Source organism: Pristiophorus japonicus, chromosome 28 (assembly GCF_044704955.1).
Source record: "Pristiophorus japonicus isolate sPriJap1 chromosome 28, sPriJap1.hap1, whole genome shotgun sequence".
Classification (NCBI taxonomy): domain Eukaryota; kingdom Metazoa; phylum Chordata; class Chondrichthyes; family Pristiophoridae; genus Pristiophorus; species Pristiophorus japonicus.
In genome coordinates, this window is record NC_092004.1 from 12,307,877 (window position 1) to 12,330,434 (window position 22,558).

Genomic DNA, 22,558 nt, shown 5'->3' on the forward strand with positions numbered 1-22,558 from the left:
TCTTCTCTGTTCTGAGAACAACCCCAACTTCTCCAGACTATCCACGTAACTGAAGTCCCTCATTCCTGGAATCATTCTCGTAAATCTTTTCTGCACGCTCTCAAAAGGCCTTCGTATACTTCCTAAAATGACATAACCAGAATTTCTCCACCTCAGTCAACAAGCTCTCTGCTGGAGAGGAACTAAACTACAGAACCAGTGGGATCCTGTTCAACCTTCGTCGTCTCCAGGCCAGGTCCAAGACCACCCCAATCTCTGTCGTTGAGCTAACGTACGCTGACAATGCCTGTGTCTGCGAACATACAGAGGCTGAACTCCAAGTCATAGTCAACGTATTTATGGATGTTTAGGGCCTTACACTAAATGTCCGTAAGACAAAGGTCCTCCACCAACCTGTAATCTGCCACACAGCACTCCACTCCCCCCCACTCCACAGTCATCAAGATCCATGGCGCGCCCCTGGACAACGTGGACCATTTCCCATAACTCGGGAATCTCCTATCAACAAGAGCAGACATTGATGACGAGAGTCAATACCGCCTCCAGTGCAGCCTTCAACTGCTTGAGGAAAAGAGGGTTTGAAGAGCACGCCCTCAAATTTGCGACGAAGCTCATGGTCTACAGGGCTGTAGTAATACCCACCCTCCTGTATGGCTCAGAGACATGGACTATATACAGTAGACACCTCAAGTCGCTGGAGAAATACCACCAACGATTTCTCCGCAAGATCCTGCAAATTCCCTGGGAGGACAGACACACCAACTTTAGCATCGTCGACCAGGCCAACATCCCCAGCATTGAAGCACTGACCACATTTGATCAGCTCTGCTGGGCAGGCCACATTGTTCGCATGCCAGACACGAGACTCCCAAAGCAAACGCTCTACTCGGAACTCCTTCACAGCAAACGAGCCAAAGGTGTGGCAGAGGAAACTTTATAAGGACACCCGCAAAGTCTCCCTGATGAAGTGCAACATCCCCATCGACACCTGGGAGTCCCTAGCTAAAGACCGCCCTAAGTGGAGGAAGAGCATCCGGGAGGGCGCTGAGCACCTCGAGAGTCATCGCCGAGAGCATGCAGAAATCAACCGCAGGCATCAGAAAGAATGTGCGGCAAACCTGTCCCACCCACCCCTTCCCTCAACGACTATCTGTCCCACCTGTGACAAGGACTGTGGCTCTCGTTTTGGATTGTTCAGCCACCTAAGGACTCATTTTTAGAGTGGAAGCATGTCTTCCTCGATCCGAGGGACTGCCTATGATGATGATGATGAACCAGAATTGGACGCAATACTCCAGTTGAGGCCGAACCAGAGTTTTATGCAGGTTCAACATAATATCCACACTTCTGTACTCTATACCTCTATTCATGAAGCCTAGGGTCCTGTAAGTTTTGTAACCACTTTCTCAACCTTCAGTGATTGGTGCACATGTACTCCTGGTTCTCTCTGTTCACGCACCCCTTTACAATTGTACCCTTCAGTTTATATTTCCTCTCCTCTTTCTTCCTACCAAAATGTATCACTTTTGAACTTTTCTACATTAAGTTTCATCTGCCACGTCTGCCCATTCCACCAGCCTGTCTATGTCTTTCTGAAGTCTATCACCATCCTCCTCACTGTTCACTGTACTTCCAAGTTGTGTGTGAGCTGTAGATTTGGAAATTGTGCCCTGTACACCCAAGTCGTGGTCATTAATATAGATTTTTTAAAAAGCAGTGGCCCCAATACCGACCCCTGGGGAACACCACTTCCTCCAGTCTGAAAAACAACCGTTCACCACTGCTCTGTTTATGTCACTTAGCCACTTTCACATCCATGCTGCCACTGTCCCCGTTACTCCATGCGCATCGATTTTGCTGGTATTGGTAACACGCCTGAGATCAGTAAACACAAAACCCAGTCTGTTAATCACTTTCAGCTACTGGACTGAGCATGTGTCCCACAGCATCTCTTCTACCTTCAATATGTGAATAGAGCATCACGCCTGAAAACCTGGTTTAAGTTTATATCCACTCAGCAAATCTATTTAAGAAAAGCCTGTGGGCCAATAAGACACTGTTAAGGTGCTACTGGTTTGATTGTCATTTTGCCTGTAACGGACTCCGTATCTTGGTCTCCAAGGAAGGATATACTTGCATTGGAGGCAGTTCAGAGAAGGTTCACTCGGAAGATGAGTTGGTGACTTATGAAGATAGCTTGAATAGGTTGGGCCTAATCACATTGGAGTTCAGAAGAATCAGAGGTGAGTTTATCGAAACATAAGATAATGAGGGGGCTTGTCAAGGTGGATGCAGAGAGGATATTTCCACTTCTACGGGAAACTAAAACTATGGGACATAGTCTTAGAATAAGGGGCCACCCAATTAAAACTGAGATGAGGAATTTCTTCTCTGAGGGTTGAAAATCGGTGGAATTCTCTGCCCAGGAGAGCTGTGGAGACTGGGTCTTTGAATATATTTAAGGCGGAGATGGAGAGATGTTTGAGATAAGTGAGTAAAGGCTTATGGGGAGTGGGCAGGGAAGTGGAACTGAGTGCATGATCAGATCAGCCATGAACTTATTGAATGGCGGAGCAGGCCCGAGGGGCCAAATGGCCTACTCCAGCTCCTATTTCTTATGTTCTCATGTTCTAACTGAACATTTCTCCCAGGGTAACCTTACCTGTAATGAAATATGTGCCTTTTAATAAGCCTCAGGTCCGTGCTCATGTCTGCTGCAGATTCCGGAGTTGATGGGATTGACTTATGACGATAGGTTGAGTAGGTTGGGCCTATACGCATTGGAGTTCAGAAGAATGAGGTGATCTCTGTGTGGCCCTGAAGGACTGTGTCCAGGCTGAAGTTCAGTTCCGCCTGTAAGATCCCACAGATTGTCCTTTCTCAGCTCCAGCCAGGTGATGCTAAACCCTCAGGTGGGAAAGACAAACATCCACAGCAATGTGTTGAAAGCAACACTAATTTATGTGTCTGTATCCCAAATATTAAACTCCAGTACAGTTACAGGAGCTATTAACATCAGCGTTACTGGAGTTATAAACCCCAAATATCAAAATGAAGTCAATGCAGTCCAGAATGCGATTAACAGCAGAATCCAACCCCTGCGTTCACTTGTGAACTCGCTGATGTCTCAGCAGGTTGCCTGACAGAGAGAATCCCTTGCCACACTCAGAGCAGATGAACGGCCTCTCCCCAGTGTGAACTCGCTGGTGTGTCAACAGGTTGGATGATGTAGTGAATCCCTTCCCACAGTCAGAGCAGGTGAACGGCCTCTCCCCAGTGTGAACTCGCTGGTGTTTCAGCAGTTGGGATGATGCAGTGAATCCCTTCCCACAGTCAGAGCAGGTGAACGGTCTCTCCCCAGTGTGAACTCGCTGGTGTGTCAGCAGGTTGGATGACCGAGTGAATCCTTTCCCACACTCTGCACAGGTGAACGGTCTCTCCCCAGTGTGAACTCGCTGGTGTATCAGCAGGTCGGATGACCGAGTGAATCCCTTCCCACACTCTGAACAGGTGAACGGTCTCTCCCCAGTGTGAACTCGCTGGTGTCTCAGCAGGCTGGATGATGCAGTGAATCCCATCCCACACTCAGAGCAGGTGAATGGCCTCTCCCCGGTGTGAACTCGCTGGTGTGCCAGCAGGTGGGATAACTGAGTGAATCCCTTCCCACAGTCGGAGAAGGTGAATGGCCTATCCCCAGTGTGACCTCGCTGGTGTCTCAGCAGGCTGGATGATGCAGTGAATCCCATCCCACACTCAGAGCAGGTGAATGGCCTCTCCCCAGTGTGAACTCGCTGGTGTATCAGCAGGTTGGATAACAGAGTGAATCCCTTCCCACAGTCGGAGCAGGTGAATGGCCTCTCCCCGGTGTGAACTCGCCGATGTGTTTCTAGCTGGGACGGGTAGTTGAAACGTTTCCCACAATCCCCACATTTACACGGTTTCTCCCCAGTGTGACTGCACTTGTGTCTCTCCAGTTTGGACGATTGGCTGAAGCCTTGTCCACACACAGAGCACGTGTACCGTTTCTCCCCACTGTGAACGGTGCCTTCTGCTTCCATGGTCAAAAGCTGATGATATTCCAGTCCCGATGTATCGAGTGGCTGTCAGATCTTGAGGTGATGTTTGGTTTGAGCTTCCAGTCTACAAATCCTCCCCTTTTAACACCCTGTAAAGTGAATTTCAAACAGGAAAAGTGAGTGTGAGAGAGAACCCACAAAAACACAAAGGCAGGTTGTGAAATTGAGCTTCATGCTTCTGGTCACTTGTGGGGCCAGCACGAGAAAAAAGTGACCATGAAAGCTGCCGGATTGTCGTAAAAACACATCTGGGTCAGTGCTGTCCTTCAGGGAAGGGAACCCACCTCCCTCGACAGGCCCACATGGGAAATTGTTGGTCCCACTGGGCCCAGAAGCACTGGGGGTGAAACCCAGCAGCTTCTCCCCCCTCTCCATCCAGCTCAAACTGACGTAACAAACAGACCCACACAGGAGGCCAGTGAGTAACTTCCACATCCAGCGCCCACCTGATACACAGAGCGGCTGGGAATTGCTGGGCCTGCTGTATAAATGTAAGTTGTTGTTTTCCTGGTGTGGGGGAGGTGCTGCCCCCGGGGGTTGCTGGTGCCGGGCCCGGTGGCTCTGACTCAGGGCCTGAGAGCCGCACTCGGTGTTGCCCGGGTCCCGAGAGCCGCACTCGTTGTTGCCCGGGTCCCGAGAGCCGCACTCGGTGTTGCCCGGGTCCCGAGAGCCGCACTCGGTGTTGCCCGGGACCCGTCAGCCGCACTCGGTGTTGCCCGGGTTCCGAGAGCCGCACTCGGTGTTGCCCGGGGCCCGAGAAGCGCACTTGATGTTGCCCGGGGCCCGAGAGCTGCACTCGGTGTTGCCCGGGGCCCGAGAGCCACACTCGGTGTTGCCCGGGGCCCTTGAGCCACACTCGGTGTTGCCCGGGGCCCGAGACCCGCACTCGGTGTTGCCTGGGGCCCGAGAGCTGCACTCGGTGTTGCCCGGGGCCGGGAGCCACACTCGGTGTTGCCCGGGGCCCGAGAGCCGCACTCGGTGTTGCCCGGGGCCCCGAGAGCCACACTCGGTGTTGCCCGGGGCCCAGAGAGCCGCACTCGGTGTTGCCCGGGGCCCAGAGAGCCGCACTCGGTGTTGCCCGGGGACTGAGAGCCGCACTCGGTGTTGCCCGGGGACTGAGAGCTGCACTCGGTGTTGCCCGGGTCCTGAGAGCCGCACTCGTTGTTGCCCGGGGCCCGAGAGCCACACTCGGTGTTGCCCGGGGATTGAGACCCGCACTCGGTGTTGTCCGGGGACCGAGAGCCGCACTCGGTGTTGCCCCGGGCCCCGAGAGCCGCACTCGGTGTTGCCCGGGGCCCGAGAGCCACACTCGGTGTTGCCCGGGGACTCAGAGCCACACTCGGTGTTAGCCGGGGACTGAGAGCCACACTCGGTGTTGCCTGGGGACTGAGAGCCGCACTCGGTGTTGCCTGGGGACTGGGAACTGCACTCGGTGTTGCCCGGGGCCCGAGAGCCACAGTCGGTGTTGCCCTGGGACTGAGAGCCGCACTCGGTGTTGTCCGGGGACGGAGAGCCACACTCGGTGTTGCCCGGGGACGGAGAGCCGCACTCGCTGTTGCCCGGGGACAGAGAGGTACACTCGGTGTTGCCCGGGGACAGAGAGCCAAACTCGGTGTTGCCCGGGGGCCGAGAATCGCACTCGGTGTTGCCCGGGGACTGAGAGCCACACTCGCCGTTGCCCGGGGCCCGGGAGCCACACTCGGTGTTGCCCGGAGACTGAGAGCCGCACTCGGTGTTGCCCGGGGACTGAGAGCCACACTTGGTGTTGCCCGGGGCCCGGGAGCCACACTCGGTGATGCCCGGGGACTGAGAGCCACACTCGGCGTTGCCCGGGGCCCGGGAGCCACACTCGGTGTTGCCCGGAGACTGAGAGCCACACTCGGTGTTGCCCGGGGACTGAGAGCCACACTCAGTGTTGCCCGGGGCCAGGGAGCCGCACTCGGTGTTGCCCGGGGACTGAGAGCCACACTCGGTGTTGCCTGGGGACTGAGAGCCACACTCGGTGTTGCCCGGGGACTGAGAGCCACACTCGGTGTTGCCCGGGGACTGAGAGCCGCACTCGATGTTGCCCGGGGACTGAGAGCCGCACTCAGTGTTGCCCGGGGACTGAGAGCCGCACTCGGTGTTGCCAGGGGACTGAGAGCCGCACTCGGTGTTGCCTGGGGACTGAGAGCCACACTCGGTGTTGCCTGGGGCCCGAGAGCCACACTCGGTGTTGCCGGGGGAATGAGAGCCTCACCCGGTGTTGCCCGGGGACTGAGAGCCACACTCGCCGTTGCCCGGGGCCCGGGAGCCACACTCGGTGTTGCCCGGAGACTGAGAGCCGCACTCGGTGTTGCCCGGGGACTGAGAGCCACACTTGGTGTTGCCCGGGGCCCGGGAGCCACACTCGGTGATGCCCGGGGACTGAGAGCCACACTCGGCGTTGCCCGGGGCCCGGGAGCCACACTCGGTGTTGCCCGGAGACTGAGAGCCACACTCGGTGTTGCCCGGGGACTGAGAGCCACAGTCAGTGTTGCCCGGGGCCAGGGAGCCGCACTCGGTGTTGCCCGGGGACTGAGAGCCACACTCGGTGTTGCCTGGGGACTGAGAGCCACACTCGGTGTTGCCCGGGGACTGAGAGCCACACTCGGTGTTGCCCGGGGACTGAGAGCCGCACTCGATGTTGCCCGGGGACTGAGAGCCGCACTCAGTGTTGCCCGGGGACTGAGAGCCGCACTCGGTGTTGCCAGGGGACTGAGAGCCGCACTCGGTGTTGCCTGGGGACTGAGAGCCACACTCGGTGTTGCCTGGGGCCCGAGAGCCACACTCGGTGTTGCCGGGGGAATGAGAGCCTCACCCGGTGTTGCCCGGGGACTGAGAGCCACACTCGGTGGTGCCCGGTGACTAAGAGCCACACTCGGTGTTGCCCGGGGACTGAGAGCCACACTCGGTGGTGCCCGGTGACTGAGAGCCGCACTCGGTTAAAAAGGAGGCAGACAAAAAGCAGGAAACTATAGACCAGTTCGCCTAACATCTGTGGTTGGGAAAATGTTGAAGAGTTCATTCTTAAAGAAGCAGTAGCACGACATTTGGAAAAGCATAATTCGGTCAGGCAGTCAGCATGGATTGATGAAGGGGAAGTTAAGTTTGACAAATTTGCTGGAATTCTTTGAGCATGTCATGAACAGGGTGGATAAAGTGGGTGTGGTGTATTTCAACTCCCAGAAGGCATTTGACAAGGTGCCACATAAAAGATTACTGCACAAGATAAAAGTTCACGGGGGCTGGGGGTAATCTATTAGCATGGATAGAGGATTGGCTAACTAACAGAAAACAGAGAGGTGGGGTGAATAGTTCATTCTTGGTTTGGCAATCATTAACTGGTGGGGTGCCGCAGGGATCAGTGCTGGGACCCCAACTATTTACAATCTATATTAACGACTTGGAAGAAGGGACCGACTGTAACGTAGCCAAGTTTGCTGACGATATGAAGATGGGAGGAAAAGCAATGTGTGAGGAGGACACAAATAATCTGTAAAAGGACACAGATAGACTAAGTGAGTGGGCAAAAATTTGACAGATGGAATATAATGTTGGAAAGTGTGAGGTCATGCACTCTGGCAGAAAAAAAATCAAAGCGCAAGTTATTATTTAAATGGAGAAAGATTGCAAAGTGCTGCAGTACAGCGGGACTTGGGGGTACTTGTGCATGAAACACAAAAGATTAGTATGCAGGTACAGCAGGTGATCAGGAAGGCCAACTGAATCTTGGCCTTTATTGCAAAGGGGCTGGAGTATAAAAGCAGGGAAGTCTTGCTACAGTTATACAAGTTATTGGTGAGGCCACACCTGGAGTACTGCGTGCAGTTTTGGTTTCCATATTTATGAAAGGATATACTTGCTTTGGAGGAAGTTGAGAGAAGGTTCACTAGGTTGATTCCGGAGATGAGGGGTTGACTTATGAGAAAAGATTGAGGAGGTTGGGCCTCTACTCATTGAATTCAGAAGAACGAATGAGAGGTGATTTATCAAAACGTATAAGATAATGAGGGGGCTTGACAAGGTGGTAGCAGAGAGGATGTTTTCACTGATCGGGGAGACTAGAACTAGGGGGTATAATCTTAGAATAAGGGGCCCCCATTTAAAACTGAGGTGAGGAGGAATTTCTTCTCTCAGAGGGTTATAAACCTGTGGAATTTGCTGCCTCAGAGATCTGTGGAAGCTGGGACATCGAATATATTTAAGACAGAAATAGACATTGTCTTAACTGATAAGGGAATAAGGGGTTATGGGGAGCGGGCAGGGAAGTGGACCTGAGTCCATGATCGGATCAGCCATGATCGTATTAAATGGTGGAGCAGGCTCGAGGAGCCGTATGGCTTATTCCTGCTTCTATTTCTTATGTTCTTATTTTCTTATATAGTGGGTGCCTGGTATGGGAGTGTGGATTTGACTCTGTATCTGTCCATCTCTGGTATGTGGATGAGGGTTTTACTCTGTATGTTAGTTTCTGATACGAGAGCGTGGATTTTATCCTGTACCTGTCAATTTCTGGTAATTGCCTGTGGGTTTCATTCTGTATCAAAAAGGGCCACATTACAACATAAATCTAAAAGGACAAAGAGTGTTTATAAAAACAAGCCTGAAAGCTCTGAGTCTCAAAGCGAGAAGCATTCGTAATAAGGTGGACAAATTAACTGCACTGATAGCTGTTAACGGATATGATGTAATTGGGATTACTGAGACATGGCTCCAGGGTAACCAAAGCTGGGAACATAACATCCAGGGGTATTCAATATTCAGGAAGGATAGCCAGAAAGGAAAAGGAGGTGGGGTAGTGTTAATGGTTAAAGAGGAGGTTAATGCAACAGTAAGGAAGGACATTGGCTGGGATAATGTGGAATTTATATGGGTAGAGCTGCGAAACATCAAAGGGCAGAAAACGTTCGTTGGGGTTGTGCACAGACCACCAAACAGTAGTCGGGAGGTTGGTGATGGCATCATACAGGAAATTAGGGACGCGTGCAATAAGGGTACAGCAGTTATCATGGGTGACCTTAGCCTAGATATTGATTGAGCTAACCAAACTTGTAGCAATACTGTGGAGGAGGATTTCCTGGAGTGTATAAGATATGATTTTCTTGACCAATATGTCGAGGAACCAACTGGAGAGCAGGCCATCCTAGACTGGGTCTTGTGTAACGAGAGAGGATTAATTAGCAATCCAGTCGTGCGTGGCCCCTTGGGGAAAAGTGACCATAATATGGTAGAATTCTTCATTAAGCTGGAGAGCGACACAATTAGCTCAGAGACTAGGGTCCTGAACTTAAAGGAAACTTCAATGGTATGAGACGTGATTTGGCTAGGATAAACTGGCGAATGATACTTAAAGGGTTGACGGTGGATAGGCAATGGCAGACATTTAAAGATCACATGGATGAATTACAACTATTGTACATCAGTGTCTGGCGTAAAAATAAAACCGGAAAGGTGGCTCAACCATGACTAACAAGGGAAATTAGTGACAGTGTTAAATCCAAGGAAGAGGCATATAAATTGGCCAGAAAAAGCTGCAAACCTGAGGACTGGGAGAAATTTAGAATTCAGCAGAGGAGGACAAAGGGTCTAATTAGGAGGGGAAAATAGAGTATGAGAATAAGCTTGCAGGGAACATTAAAAACTGACTGCAAAAGCTTCTATAGATATGTGAAGAGAAAAAGATTAATGAAGACAAATGTGGTCCCTTGCAGTCAGAATCAGGTGAATTCATAATGGGGAACAAGGAAATGACAGACCAATTGAACTAATACTTTGGTTCTGTCTTCACTAAGGAAGACACGAATAACCTCCCGAAATTACTAAGGGACCGAGGGTCTAGCGGGAAGGAGGAACTGAGGGAAATCCTTATTGGTAAGGAAATGGTTGTAGGGAAACTGATGGGACTGAAGGCTGATAAATCCCCAGGGCCTGATAGTCTGCATCCCAGAGTATTTAAAGAAGTGGCCCTAGAAATAGTAGATGCATTGGTGGAAATTTTCCGGAATTTCATGGGCTATGGATCAGTACCTATGGATTGGAGGGTCGCTAATGTAACCCCACTTTTTAAAAAAAGGAGGGGGAGAGAAAACAGGGAATTATAGACCGGTTTGCCTGACATCGGAGGTGGGGAAAATGCTGGAATCAATTATTAAAGATGTAATAGCAGATAATTTGAAAGCAGTGACAGGATTGGTCCAAGTCAGCATGGATTTATGAAAGGGAATTCATGCTTGACAAATCTTCGAGAGTTTTTTGAGGATGTAACTAGCGGAGTGGATAAGGGAGAACCAGTGGATGTAGTCTATTTGGAATTTCAAAAGACTTTTGACAACGTCCCACACAAGAGATTAGTGTGCAAAATTAAAGCACATGGTATTGGGGGTAATGTATTGACGTGGATAGAGAACCGGTTGGCAGACAGGAAGCAAAGAGTAGGAATAAACGGGTCTTTTTCAGAATGGCAGGCAGTGACTAGTAGGGTGCTGCAAGGTTCAGTGCATTGATCCCAAATAATTAAAATATATGTTAATGATTTAGACGATGGAATTGAAGGTAATATCTCCAAGTTTGCAGATGACACTAAGCTGGGTGGCAGTGTGAACTGTGAGTAGGATGCTAAGAGGCTGCAGGTTGACTTGGACAGGTTAGGTGAATGGGCAATTGCATGGCAGATGCAGTATAATGTGGATAAATGTGAGGTTATCCACTTTGGTGGCAAAAACAGGAAGGCAGATTATTATCTTAATGGTGACAGATTAGTAAAATGGGAGGTGCAAAGAGACCTGGGTGTCATGGTACATCAAGTCACTGAAGGTAGGCATGCAGGTCCAGCAGGCAGTAAAGAAAGCAACTGGCATGCTGGCCTTCATAGCGAGGGGATTTGAGCAGGGAAGTCTGACTGCAGTTGTACAGGGCCTTGGTGAGACCACACCTTGAGTATTGTGTGCAGTCTTGGTCTATTAATCTGAGCAAGGACGTGCTTGCTATTGAGGGTGTGCAGCGAAGGTTCACCAGACTAATTCCTGGGATGGCAGGACTGACATATGAAGAAAGACTGGATCAGCTAGGCTTACACTCACTGGAATTTAGAAGAATGAGAGGGGATCTCATAGAAACATCTAAAATTATGACGGGACTGGACAGGTTAGAGGCAGGAAGAATGTCCCTGATGTTGGGGAAGTCCAGAATCAGGGTCACAGTCTAAGGATAAGGGGTAAGCCATATCGGATAGAAATGAGGAGAAACTTTTTCACCCAGAGAGTGGTAAACCTGTGCAATTCTCTACCACAGAAAGTTGTGGAGTCCAGTTCGTTGGATATATTCAAGAGGGAGTAAGATGTGGCTAAGGGGATCAGCGGGTATAGAGAGAAAGCGGGAGTGAGGTACTGAAGTTGCATGATCAGCCATGATCATATTGAATGGTGGTGCGGGCTCGAAGGGCCGAATGGCCTGCTCCTGCACCTATTTTCTATGTTTCGTTCCATTCTTGGTGTATGAGTGTGTTCTGTGCTGTATCTGTCCATCTCTGTTATGTGAATGTGAGCTCTATTCCATACCCATCATTCTCCAGTATGTTAGTATTGTTTTGCTGTGTACCACCAATTCATGATAGAGTATTGGTTTTACTTTCGAACTGTCAATTTGTGTTCTGGAGGTGAGTTTTATGCTGAATCGGTCGGTCTCTGGTAAATGAATCTGAGTTTTACTCTGTATCTATCTGTCTCTGCTATGAGTGTGGGGCTTTCTCTGTATCTCTCCATTTCTGTTATGAGAGCCTGGGTTTTATTCTGTACCCGTCAAGTTCTGATATGTGATTGTGGGCCTTACTCTATACCTGCCAGTTTCTGTTTAATTGTGAGTGGGCTTTCCTTTGCACCTGTCAGTTTCTGGAATGAAAGAGAGATCTTTACCCTGTACCTGTCAATTACTGGTTCGTGAGTATGGGCATGTCACTGTATGTCAATTTATGTTATGGGAATATGGATTTTAATATGACAGCCTCTGATATGTGAGTATGGGTTTTATACTGTATCTCTCAGCCTCTGATATGTGAGTGTGGGTTTTATACTGTATCACTCAGCCTCTGATTTGTGAGTGTGGGTTTTATACTGTATCTCTTCGTCTCTGATATGCAAGTGTGTGTTTTTTCTGCAACTGTCAGGTTTTGGTGTGTGTTGAGGTTTAATCTGTGCCTCTCAGTTTCTGCTGTGGTAGTTTGGGTTTAATCTGTATTTGCCAGTCTCTGGTATGTGAACGTGAGAATCAATTTTACTTTTTACCTGTATTTCTCTGATGTGTGAGTGAAGATTTTGCCTTCTGTGTCATTTTTCAGATGTGCGGGTGTGGGTTTTACTCTGCCCCGATCAGTTTCTGCGATGCAAGTAACAATTTTACTTACAGCCTTTCAGTTTTCCGACATGTGCACATGGGATTTACACTTTACCTGTCACTCTCTGGTATGCAAGTGGGGATTTTATTCTGTTACTGTCACTTTCATATATGTGGGTGTGTGTTGTATACTGTATCTGTCAGTCTATGGTACGGGAATGTGGGTTTTATTCTGCACCTGTCATCTTCTGGTATGTTCGGGGTTTAAATACTGAATCTGTCAGATTCTGAAACATGACTATGGCTTTTGCTCTGTACCCATCAGCTTCTGATATGCGAGTGTGGTTTATACTACATGTTTGACATTTTTTCTGATAGATGATTGTCTTTTATTCTCGATCTGCCAGTCTCTGGCAAGTGAGTGTGGGTGTTTAATGCACCTGTCAGTGTGATCTGTTTCAATGGTGAAACAGCATCTGATTATACTGCTCCATGTGGCTGTAAGATTCACAATGTAACTCTGCCACTTCGGATCACTGTGGGACTGACAGCTTCTGCTGCCTGTGACAATAGGATTGAGGCCAGTTCTGTGTCTCTGCGCTCTGTGAGTGATAATCTACTTACTGAGTGTGAGAAGGAGCTGCCTGCACTGTTCCTTGTATTCTGGGTGGAGGAAAGATCACATTTGTTCTGGCTGAAGAATTTTGTTCTGAGAATAATAATATGAGAACATGATTAGTTCTAAGATATGGATGCGGGGAGAATACGATGTATCTGAGGGAGTGACAATGTAGCTCTCGATCATCAGCAACATGGTTCTGGAGAACTCAGCTCACCGAAACAATATAACCCGTCTTTAAAATATCTTCTCCCACACTCCTCTCCTGGTGCCTGCAATAGCTGCACGTTGCGAAACTCCCCACATCCTCACTGTCAGGCTGTGTTTCCACTGTTCACTGCCCAAGAACAACAGACACGGTGAGATTGGAACTGAATCAGGAACATTCACTACTGATTTGGAGAAAGAAAGCAGCAATGATTTGAAAGAGCGAGGTGGTTTACTTTCTCTGTTACCTTACTCTGTCCACACACAGCCCGAGAATGGCCTCTCCCTTCCCCCACTCACATCATGTTCCGGAACTACTTCCTGCTCCACTCTGCCCCTTGCACACAGCCCCCAAGGGAACTAAACCAGGAACGTTCACTACTGGTTTGGAGAGAGAAAGCAGCAGATTGTAAATAGCAGATTCTGCCCATTCTGTCTCCCTTACCCTGGACACACGCTGTCCACACACAGCCCGAGAATGGCCTCTCCCTTCCCCCACTCACACCACGCACTGAGACTGGTTCTTGCTCCACTCTGTCTCTTACACCCAGCCCCCGACTCCCCCTGAACTCCCCCCGGACTCAATGCCGATCTCTGAGCCCATCTGTGGACATGCTCCCAAAGCGCTGCGCTGTTGTAAGGAGGCTGCTGCTCGCTGCCTTACCCCGGGGTCTCGGTGTCTCCATTCCCGGCTGTTTTAAACCATCTTCTTTCACTCACTGAGTGAATGGCGATTACAGGCAGTGCTGGGGGAGGGGAAGTACATGCGCTCTTCTGCTCACTGGGAATCAACACAGGGGGAGAGGCTGAACCGCGCATCCGCAGCTCTCTGCAATAATTCAGCCTGTAAAAATCAAAGCGCACTTTTCCCAATTTACTTTTATCAGAATCTGAGCAAAGGAACTGATCCTGGGGGGAAAGGACAGAGAATGATTAAAGCTGGGAGCCTTGTCCCTTGGAGATTCTCAATTTGGGATTATTCCGTGCAGGGTGTTTCTCTCCATGAGCCCTCTTCACAAAGCAATTCTGCAAAAACATCAGAGGGACGAGGGCGTGGGAGTGTTTGCTGGGAACGTGCAGGAGTTAATATCTGACAGAAACAGTCCGAGATGAGTTTAATTACAGCAAAACACTCGGTCATTGAAAGTAATACCGAAGTGGATAATCAAGGGGCTATAGTGAGGGAGGAACTTAATACAATCACTATTCATAATGAAGTAGTACTCAGAAAAATAATGGGACTAAAGGCAGACAAGTCACCTTGACCTGATGGCTTACATCGTAGGGTCTTAAGAGAAGTGGCTGCAGGGATAGTGGACACATTGGTTGTAATCTCCCAAAATTCCCTAGATTCTGGGGCGGTCCCAACAAATTGGAAAACCGAAAATGTAACGACTCTATTTAAAAAAGGAGGCAGACAAAAAGCAGGAGACTATAGACCAGTTAGCCTAACATCTGTCATTGGGAAAGTGCTGGAGACCATTATTAAGGAAGCAGTAGCGGGAAATTTGGAAAAGCATGATTCAATCAAACAGAGTCAGTATGGCTTCATGAAAGTGAAATCATGTTTGACATATTTGCTGGAGTTTTTTGAGGATATAATGAGTAGGATGGATAAGGAGGAACCAGTGGATGTGGTGTCTTTGGATTTCCAGAAGGCATTTGTTAAGTGGCACATAAGAGGTTACTGCACAAGATAAAAGCTCACTGGGTTGGGGGCAGTATATTAGCATGGATAGAGGATAGGCGAACTCACATAAAACAGAGAGTCGGGATAAATGGTTCAATTTACGGTTGGCAAATGGTGATTAGTGGGGTGCCACAGGATCGGTGCTGGGTCCTCAACTATTTACAATCTATATTAATGACTTGGAAGAAGGGACCGAGTGTCATGTAGCCAAGTTTGCTGATGATACAAAGATGGGTGAGAAAGCAAATTGAGGACACAAAAAATCTGTAAAAGGGATATCGACAGGCTAAATGAGTGGGCAAAAATGTCAGATGTAGTACAATGTGGGAAAATGTGAGGTTATCCACTTTGGCAGAAATAATAGAAAAGCAGATTATAATTTAAATGGAGAAAAAATGCGAAGTGCTAAATGACAGAGAGACCCGAGGGTGTTTGTGCATAAAACACTAAAAGTTAGTATGCAGGTACAGCAAGTAATCAGGAAGGCAAATGGAATGTTGGCCTTTATTTTAAGGGGGATGGAGTACAAAAGCAGAGAAGTCCTGCTACAACTGTGCAGGGTATTGGTGAGACCACACCTGGAATACGGCATGCACTTTTGGTCTGTATATTTAAGGAAGGATATACTTGCATTGCAGGCTGTTTGGAGGTTGATTCCGGCGATGAGGGAGTTGTCTGATGAGGATATGTTGAGAAGGTTGGGCTGATACACTTTGGAGTTCAAAAGAATGAGAGGTGATCTTATCGAAACATATGATAACGAGGGGACTCGACAAAGTGGATCCAGAGAGGATATTTCCACTCATAGAGTAAACTAAAACTTGGGTCAGAATAAGGGGTCACCCATTTAAAACTGAGATGAGGAGGAATTTCTTCTCTCAGAGGGTTGTAAATCTGTGGAATTCTCTGCCCGAGAGCTGTGGAGGCTGGGTCATTGAATGTATTTAAGGCAGAGATAGACAGATATTTGAGCGATAAGAGATTAAAGGGTTATGGGGAGCGGGCAGAGAAGTGGAGGTGAGTCCATGAACAGATCAGCCATGGTCTTATTGAATGGCAGAGTAGCATCCAAGGGCCAAATGATCCACTCCTGCTCCTATTTCTTATGTTATTCTGTTCTTATGAGCTAATAACCCTGGGACTGTACATGGGGACTCTAACCCTGGGACTGAACAGCTCTGGGGCTTTCCTGTTACAATTGTCTGGGATGTAACCAGAAGCTTAGCACTGAGCAGCGCCTTTAGGAGATGGTAAGAAATCCAAGGTGTCGAGAATAAGTGAGCTGTAACTTTACCAAGATGGCCGCGCATGCGCTTTGCTGCTCACTGAACCAAGATGGCAGAGGACTGACCCTGCTTTCCTGTACAAAGGTGGCCGCCGTTACACTGGGCCTGTGACCGGGAGAAAGCCTCGAGGCTGCAGCCGCCGATATTCCGGTTGTTATTCGGGGCTTCCGGCGGGCACCAGTTGTTTATGAAGCCTCCCCGCCTACCCGCTGATCCATTACTCACCTCCGCCCGCATAAAAAGAACTGTTTTGCGGAACAGAAGTTCACCATGTCAGCACCGCCATTGCACGCACCGCGCATGCTCCAAACACAGCCAGGTCTCGCGCCTGCGCCCTGGGTCTCTGGGGACGGCATATCCTCCGTCGCGGGGAATGCTGGGTAAATACCAAAGACCACTTCTGTGATCGGGACAGGATTTACTGGGCTCCCATTGGGCACTGAACCATGTTCATTCTGGCACTTCGACTTTGTTGCTGCTGCTCTGAATAACCCTGTACCTGAGCTGGAGATTAATGTTCTGTCTCAGTATTGTTTCAAACATCGTGTGTCCAAGATTTCATTTCTCCATATTGAGAGACAAATTAATGTTTCCTTCAATTCCATTTTGGGCCTTTTCTTACTCTAGATTATTTCACTTCTCACGTAATTCATCTTTTCCCACATCAAATCCCAAACTTGTTTCATTTGAGTATCCGGCTTGTGGATGTCTCAGACTGAATCCGCGTGTTTCACTTTACACTCATTTAACGTTCCTTTCAACCAACCCTTGAAAGAACTATCTTGCGTAAGACTGTAAATCTGTTATTGTCTGTATTTAACGATTTTTGAATGCGGTTAATAGATCTTCACACATACTGCATATGATCAACTTTGAAATGTTCTGATCTTTGTAATTGCCTTTGCTAATTTTGATGGGTTAGTTGATTTCAATGACTTGTTACTAACATACCTTGCAGTATTTCTTGCATCAATATAATTGTTTTACTACTACCTTTATCAGGTCTTTAGCTTCCCCACTGATCTCTGTTTCCTCTTGTGGGGGAATCTCGAACTCGGTGGCAAAGCCTGAGCATAAGGGGGAGCCCATTTAAAATGAAATGAAGAGGAATTTCTTCTCTCAGAGGGTCGTGAATCTTTGAAATGTTCTACCTCAGAGAACAGTGGAGTCTAGGTCATTGAAAATATTTAAGTTGCAGATAGAGTGATTTTTGAAAGATAGTGGAGTCAAGGTTTATGGGGAAAGGACAGTGAGGTGGAATTGAGGCCAAGATCAGATCAGCCATGATATTATTGAATGGCGGGGTGGGCTCAAGGGACCAGATGGCCTGCTGCTAATCCTAGTTCAGATGTTCTTAGCCTTGGTAACCGGGCTGGGTTTAGATGAAGGTTTAGTGGTTGTGGTTTGTGATTATTTGTTAGGATTCGGATTAGTGATTGGGATAGTCAATGGGATATTTGGCTTAGGATATAATTATGAACTTAGAAATAACTATTGCCAATATAAGTGTTACTGGACATGCCCTTTTCTATTTCAAATTTTTAACCTCACAGAGCCAAGTCACAAAACAGCCTCGCAATGTGTTCATTCAAGGAACCTTCTTTTCAGTGCAAGCCTCATTTACTCGCTTCTTTCTGTCAACAGCACATCGTAATCTCGACATTTCTCCTGGAAAAATAAAAGAGTGACATTAGATTTGGGTACTTTGGGCCAATAACAGATGGATACATTTGTTGCGCTGGTTACATCTAATCATCAGCCTGCCTGAAAAGGACGTCTGACAATAATCTGTCACAAGGCCTCACCAGTCACCATCTGATTCCTCCATCGCCTCTTTATTAATTACCCATCTTTCCCCCTAAGTAGAGCTGCTTTCACCGGCATAACCATTCCCCGTACTGAAGCTCTCTAATTCCCGAGCAGAGCAAAAACACCGACATGGACTGGTCAGACCGAATGGCCAATTTCTGTGTAATTTTGTAGTCTTACTGTAAGTGGTGCCTGGAATTGATGCCTCAGTCTTAATGGTCCCTGGATTAGTTGTCACGGAATTATTAATCTCTCAATTTGGTGTCACGGTGTTATTCATCCTGGATTTGATCCTAATTGTAACTGGTCCCTGGATTTGATGCCTCAGTGTAAGGGGTCCCTGGATTTGATGTCACAGTGTAAGTGGTCCCTGGATTTGATGTCTCAGTGTAAGGGTTCCCTTGATTTGTTGTATCAGTGTAAGGAGTCCCTGGATTTGAAGTCTAAGTGTAAGGGGTCCCTAGATTTGAAGCCTCAGTGTAAGGGGTCCATGGATTTGATGCCTCAGTGTAAGTGGTCCCTGGATTTGATGTCTCAGTGTAAGGGGTCCCTGGATTTTATGCCTCAGTGTAAGGGATCCCTGGATGTGATGTCTCAGTGTAATGGGTCACAGGATTTGGTGTCTCAGTGAAACGGGTCCCTGGATTTGATGTCTCAATGTAAGGAGTCCTTGGATTTGGTGTCTCAGTGTAAGGGGTCGCTGAATTTGGTGTCTCAGTGCAAGTGGTCCCTAGATTTGATGCCTCAGTGTAAGGGGTCCCTGGATTTGGTGCCTCAGTGTAAGGGGTCGCTGGATTTGATGCCTCAGTATAAGGGGTTCCTGGATTTGATGCGTCAGTGTAAGGGGTCCCTGGATTTGATGCCTCAGTGTAAGGGGTCCCTGGATTTGATGCCTCAGTGTAAGGGGTCCCTGGAATTCGTGTCACAGTGTAAGGGAACCTGGATTTGATGTCTCAGTGTAAGGAGTCACTGGATTTGATGTCTCAGTGTAAGGGGTCCCTGGAGTTAATGCCTCAGTGTAAGTGGTCCCTGGATTTGATGCCTCAGTGTAAGGGGTTACTGGATTTGGTGTCTCAGTGGAACTGGTCCTTGGATTTGATGCATCAGTGTAAGGGCCCCCTGGATTTGATGCCTTAGTGCAAGGCGTCCCTGAATTTGATGCCTCAGTGTAATGGTCCCTGGATTAGATGCCTCAGTGTAAGGAGTCCCTGGATTTGGTGCCTCAGTGTAAGGGGTCCCTGGATTTGGTGCCTCAGTGTAAGGGGTCCCTGGATTTGATGCCTCAGTGTAAGGGGTCCCTGGATTTGGTGCCTCAGTGTAAGGGATCCCTGGATTTGATGTCTCAGAGTAAGGGGTCCCTGGATTTGATAATCAGTGAAAGAGGTCCCTGGATTTGGTGTCTCAGTGTAAGGGGTCCCTGGATTTGATGCCTCAGTGTAAGGTTTCTCTGGATTTGATGTCTCAGAATAAGGAGTCCCTGGATTTGATGCCACAGTGTAAGGGTTCCCTGGATTTGGTGTCTCAGTGTATGGGGTCACTGGATTTGATGCCTCATTGTAAGGGGTCCCAGGATTTGTTGCCTCAGTGTAAGGGGTTACTGGATTTGGTGTCTCAGTGGAACTAGTCCCTGGATTTGATGCATCAGTGGAAGGGCCCACTGGATTTGATGCCTCAGTGCAAGGGGTCCCTGAATTGGATGCCTCAGTGTAAGGGTTCCTGAATTTGATCCCTCAATGTAAGGAGTCGCTGGATTTGGTTCCACAGTGTAAGGGTTCACTGGATTAGATGCCTCAGTGTACGGGATCCCTGGATTTGATGTCTCATTGAAAGGGGTCCCTGGATTTGGTGCCTCAGTGTAAGGGGTCCCTGGATTTCATGCCTCAGTGTAAGGGGTCCCTGGATTTGGTGCCTCAGTGGAAGGGATCCCTGGATTTGATGTCTCAGAGTAAGGGGTCCCTGGATTTGATAATCAGTGAAAGGGGTCCCTGGATTTGATGTCTCAGTGTAAGGGGTCCCTGGATTTGATGCCTCATTGTAAGGGGTCCCAGGATTTGTTGCCTCAGTGTAAGGGGTTACTGGATTTGGTGTCTCAGTGGAACTGGTCCCTGGATTTGATGCATCAGTGGAAGGGCCCACTGGATTTGATGCCTCAGTGCAAGGGGTCCCTGAATTGGATGCCTCAGTGTAAGGGTTCCTGAATTTGATCCCTCAATGTAAGGAGTCGCTGGATTTGGTTCCACAGTGTAAGGGTTCACTGGATTAGATGCCTCAGTGTACGGGATCCCTGGATTTGATGTCTCATTGAAAGGGGTCCCTGGATTTGGTGCCTCAGTGTAAGGGGTCCCTGGATTTCATGCCTCAGTGTAAGGGGTCCCTGGATTTGGTGCCTCAGTGGAAGGGATCCCTGGATTTGATGTCTCAGAGTAAGGGGTCCCTGGATTTGATAATCAGTGAAAGGGGTCCCTGGATTTGATGTCTCAGTGTAAGGGGTCCCTGGATTTGATGCCTCAGTGTAAGGTTTCCCTGGATTTGATGTCTCAGAATAAAGGGTCCCTGGATTTGATGCCTCAGTGTTCAGGGTCCCTGGATTTGGTGTCTCAGTGTATGGGGTCCCTGGATTTGATGCCTCAGTGTAAGGGGTCCCTGGTTTTGATGCCTCAGTGTAAGGGGTCCGTGGATTTGCTGTCTCAGTGTAAGGGGTCCCTGGATTTGATGCCTCAGTGTAAGGGCTTACTGGATTTGGTGCTTCAGTGTAATGGGTTCATGGATTTAGTGCCTCAGTGTAAGGGGTCCCTGGATTTGATGTCTCAATGTAAGGGATCACTGGCTTTGATGCCTCATTGTAAGGGGTCTTTGGATTTGGTGTCTCAGTGTAAGGGATTTCTGGATTTGATGCCTCAGTGTAAATGTTCCATGGATTTGGTGCCTCAGTGCAGGGGGTCTCTCGATACGGTGTCTCAGTGTAAGGGGTCCTTGGGTTTGATGCCACCGTGTAAGGGGTCCCTGGATTTGGTGTGTCAGTGTAAGGGGTCCCTCCATTTGGTGTCTCAGTGTAAGGGGTCCCTGGATTTGAAGTCTCAGTGTAAGGGGTCCTTGGATTTGATGCGCCAGTGTAAGGGGTGCCTGGATTTGGTGTCTCAGTGTAAGGGGTCCCTCGATTTGGTGCCTCAGTGTCAGGGCTCCGTGGATTTGATGCCTCAGTGTAAGGGGTCCCTGGATTTGATACCTCAGTGTAAGGGGTCCCTAGATTTGGTGTCTCAGTGTAAGGGGTCCCTGGATTTGATGGCTCAGTGTAAGAGGTTCCTGGATTTGGTGTCTCAGTGTTACTGGTCCCTGGATTTGATGCATCAATGTAAGGGCTCCCGAGATTTGATGCCTCAGTGCAAGGGGTCCTTGGATTTGATGCCTCAGTGTAAGGTGTCCCTGGATTTGATGCCTCAGTGTAAGGGGTCCCTGGATGTTGTGCCTCAGTGTAAGGGTCCCTGGATTTGGTGCCTCAGTGTAAGGGGTCCCTGGATTAGATGCCTCAGTGTAAGGGCTCCCTGGATTTGATGCCTCAGTGTAAGGGGTCCCTTGATTTGATGTCTCAGTCTAAGGGGTCCCTGGATTTGATGTCTCAGTGTAAGCGGTCCCTTGATTTGATGTCTCAGTGTAAGGGGTCACTGGATTTGATGTCTCAGTGTAAGGGGTCCCTGGATTTGATATCTCAGTGTAAAGAGTCCTTGGATTTGGTGTCTCAGTGCAAGGGGTCGCTGAATTTGGTGTCTCAGTGTAAGGAGTCCCTGGATTTGATGTCTCATTGTAAGTGGTCCCTGGATTTGGTGTCTCAGTGTAAGGGGTCCCTGGATTTGATATCTCAGTGTAAGGAGTCCTTGGATTTGGAGTCTCAGTGCAAGGGGTCGCTGAATTTGGTGTCTCAGTGTAAGGGGTCCCTGGATTGATGTCTCAGTGTAAGGTGTCCATGGATTTGATGTCTCAGTGTAAGGTGTCCCTAGATTTGGTGCCTCAGTATAAGGGGTCAATGGATTCGGTGCCTCAGTATAAGGGGTCGCTGAATTTGGTGTCTCAGTGTAAGGGGTCCCTGGATTGATGTCTCAGTGTAAGGTGTCCATGGATTTGATGTCTCAGTGTAAGGTGTCCCTGGATTTGGTGCCTCAGTATAAGGGGTCAATGGATTCGGTGCCTCAGTATAAGGGGTCCCTGGATTTGGTGCCTCAGAGTAAGTGGTCCCTGGATTTGATGTCTCAGTGTAAGTGGTCCATGGATTTGATGCCTCAGTGTCAGGAGTCCCTGGATTTGATGCCTCAATGTGAGTGGGCCCTTGATTTGGTGCCTCAGTGTAAGGGGTCCCTGGATTTGATGCCTCAGTGTAAGGGGTCCCTGGATTTGATGTCTCAGTGTAAGGAGTCCCTGTATTTGATGTCTCAGTGTAAGGGGACCCTGGATTTGATGTCTCAGTGTAAGGGATCCCTGGAGTTAATGCTTCAGTGCAAGGTGTCCCTGGATTTGATGCCTCAGTGCA

At 48.8% G+C, this 22,558-nt stretch overlaps 1 protein-coding gene across 3 annotated transcripts in view; it reads right to left on the minus strand.

Annotated features, from left to right (window-relative positions):
- Window positions 1-16,538, minus strand: part of LOC139239593 (zinc finger protein 436-like) — a 28,393-nt gene extending 11,855 nt beyond the window's left edge. The window contains exons 1-3 of one of the 3 annotated variants that reach the window (XR_011588681.1): window positions 16,453-16,538; window positions 13,050-13,134; window positions 2,663-4,165 (exon numbers count right to left, since the gene is read on the minus strand). Coding sequence is in view for 2 of the 3 variants with exons in the window: in XM_070868374.1 (XP_070724475.1) it covers window positions 3,105-4,058 (954 nt within the window). In the remaining variant the exon portion in view is untranslated. Of the gene's footprint in view, window positions 1-1,450; window positions 4,166-13,049; window positions 13,135-16,452 lie in introns of those variants that run through there. The other 2 variants (XM_070868374.1, XM_070868375.1) reach the window with 2 other exon arrangements.
- Window positions 16,539-22,558: the final 6,020 nt, after the last annotated feature.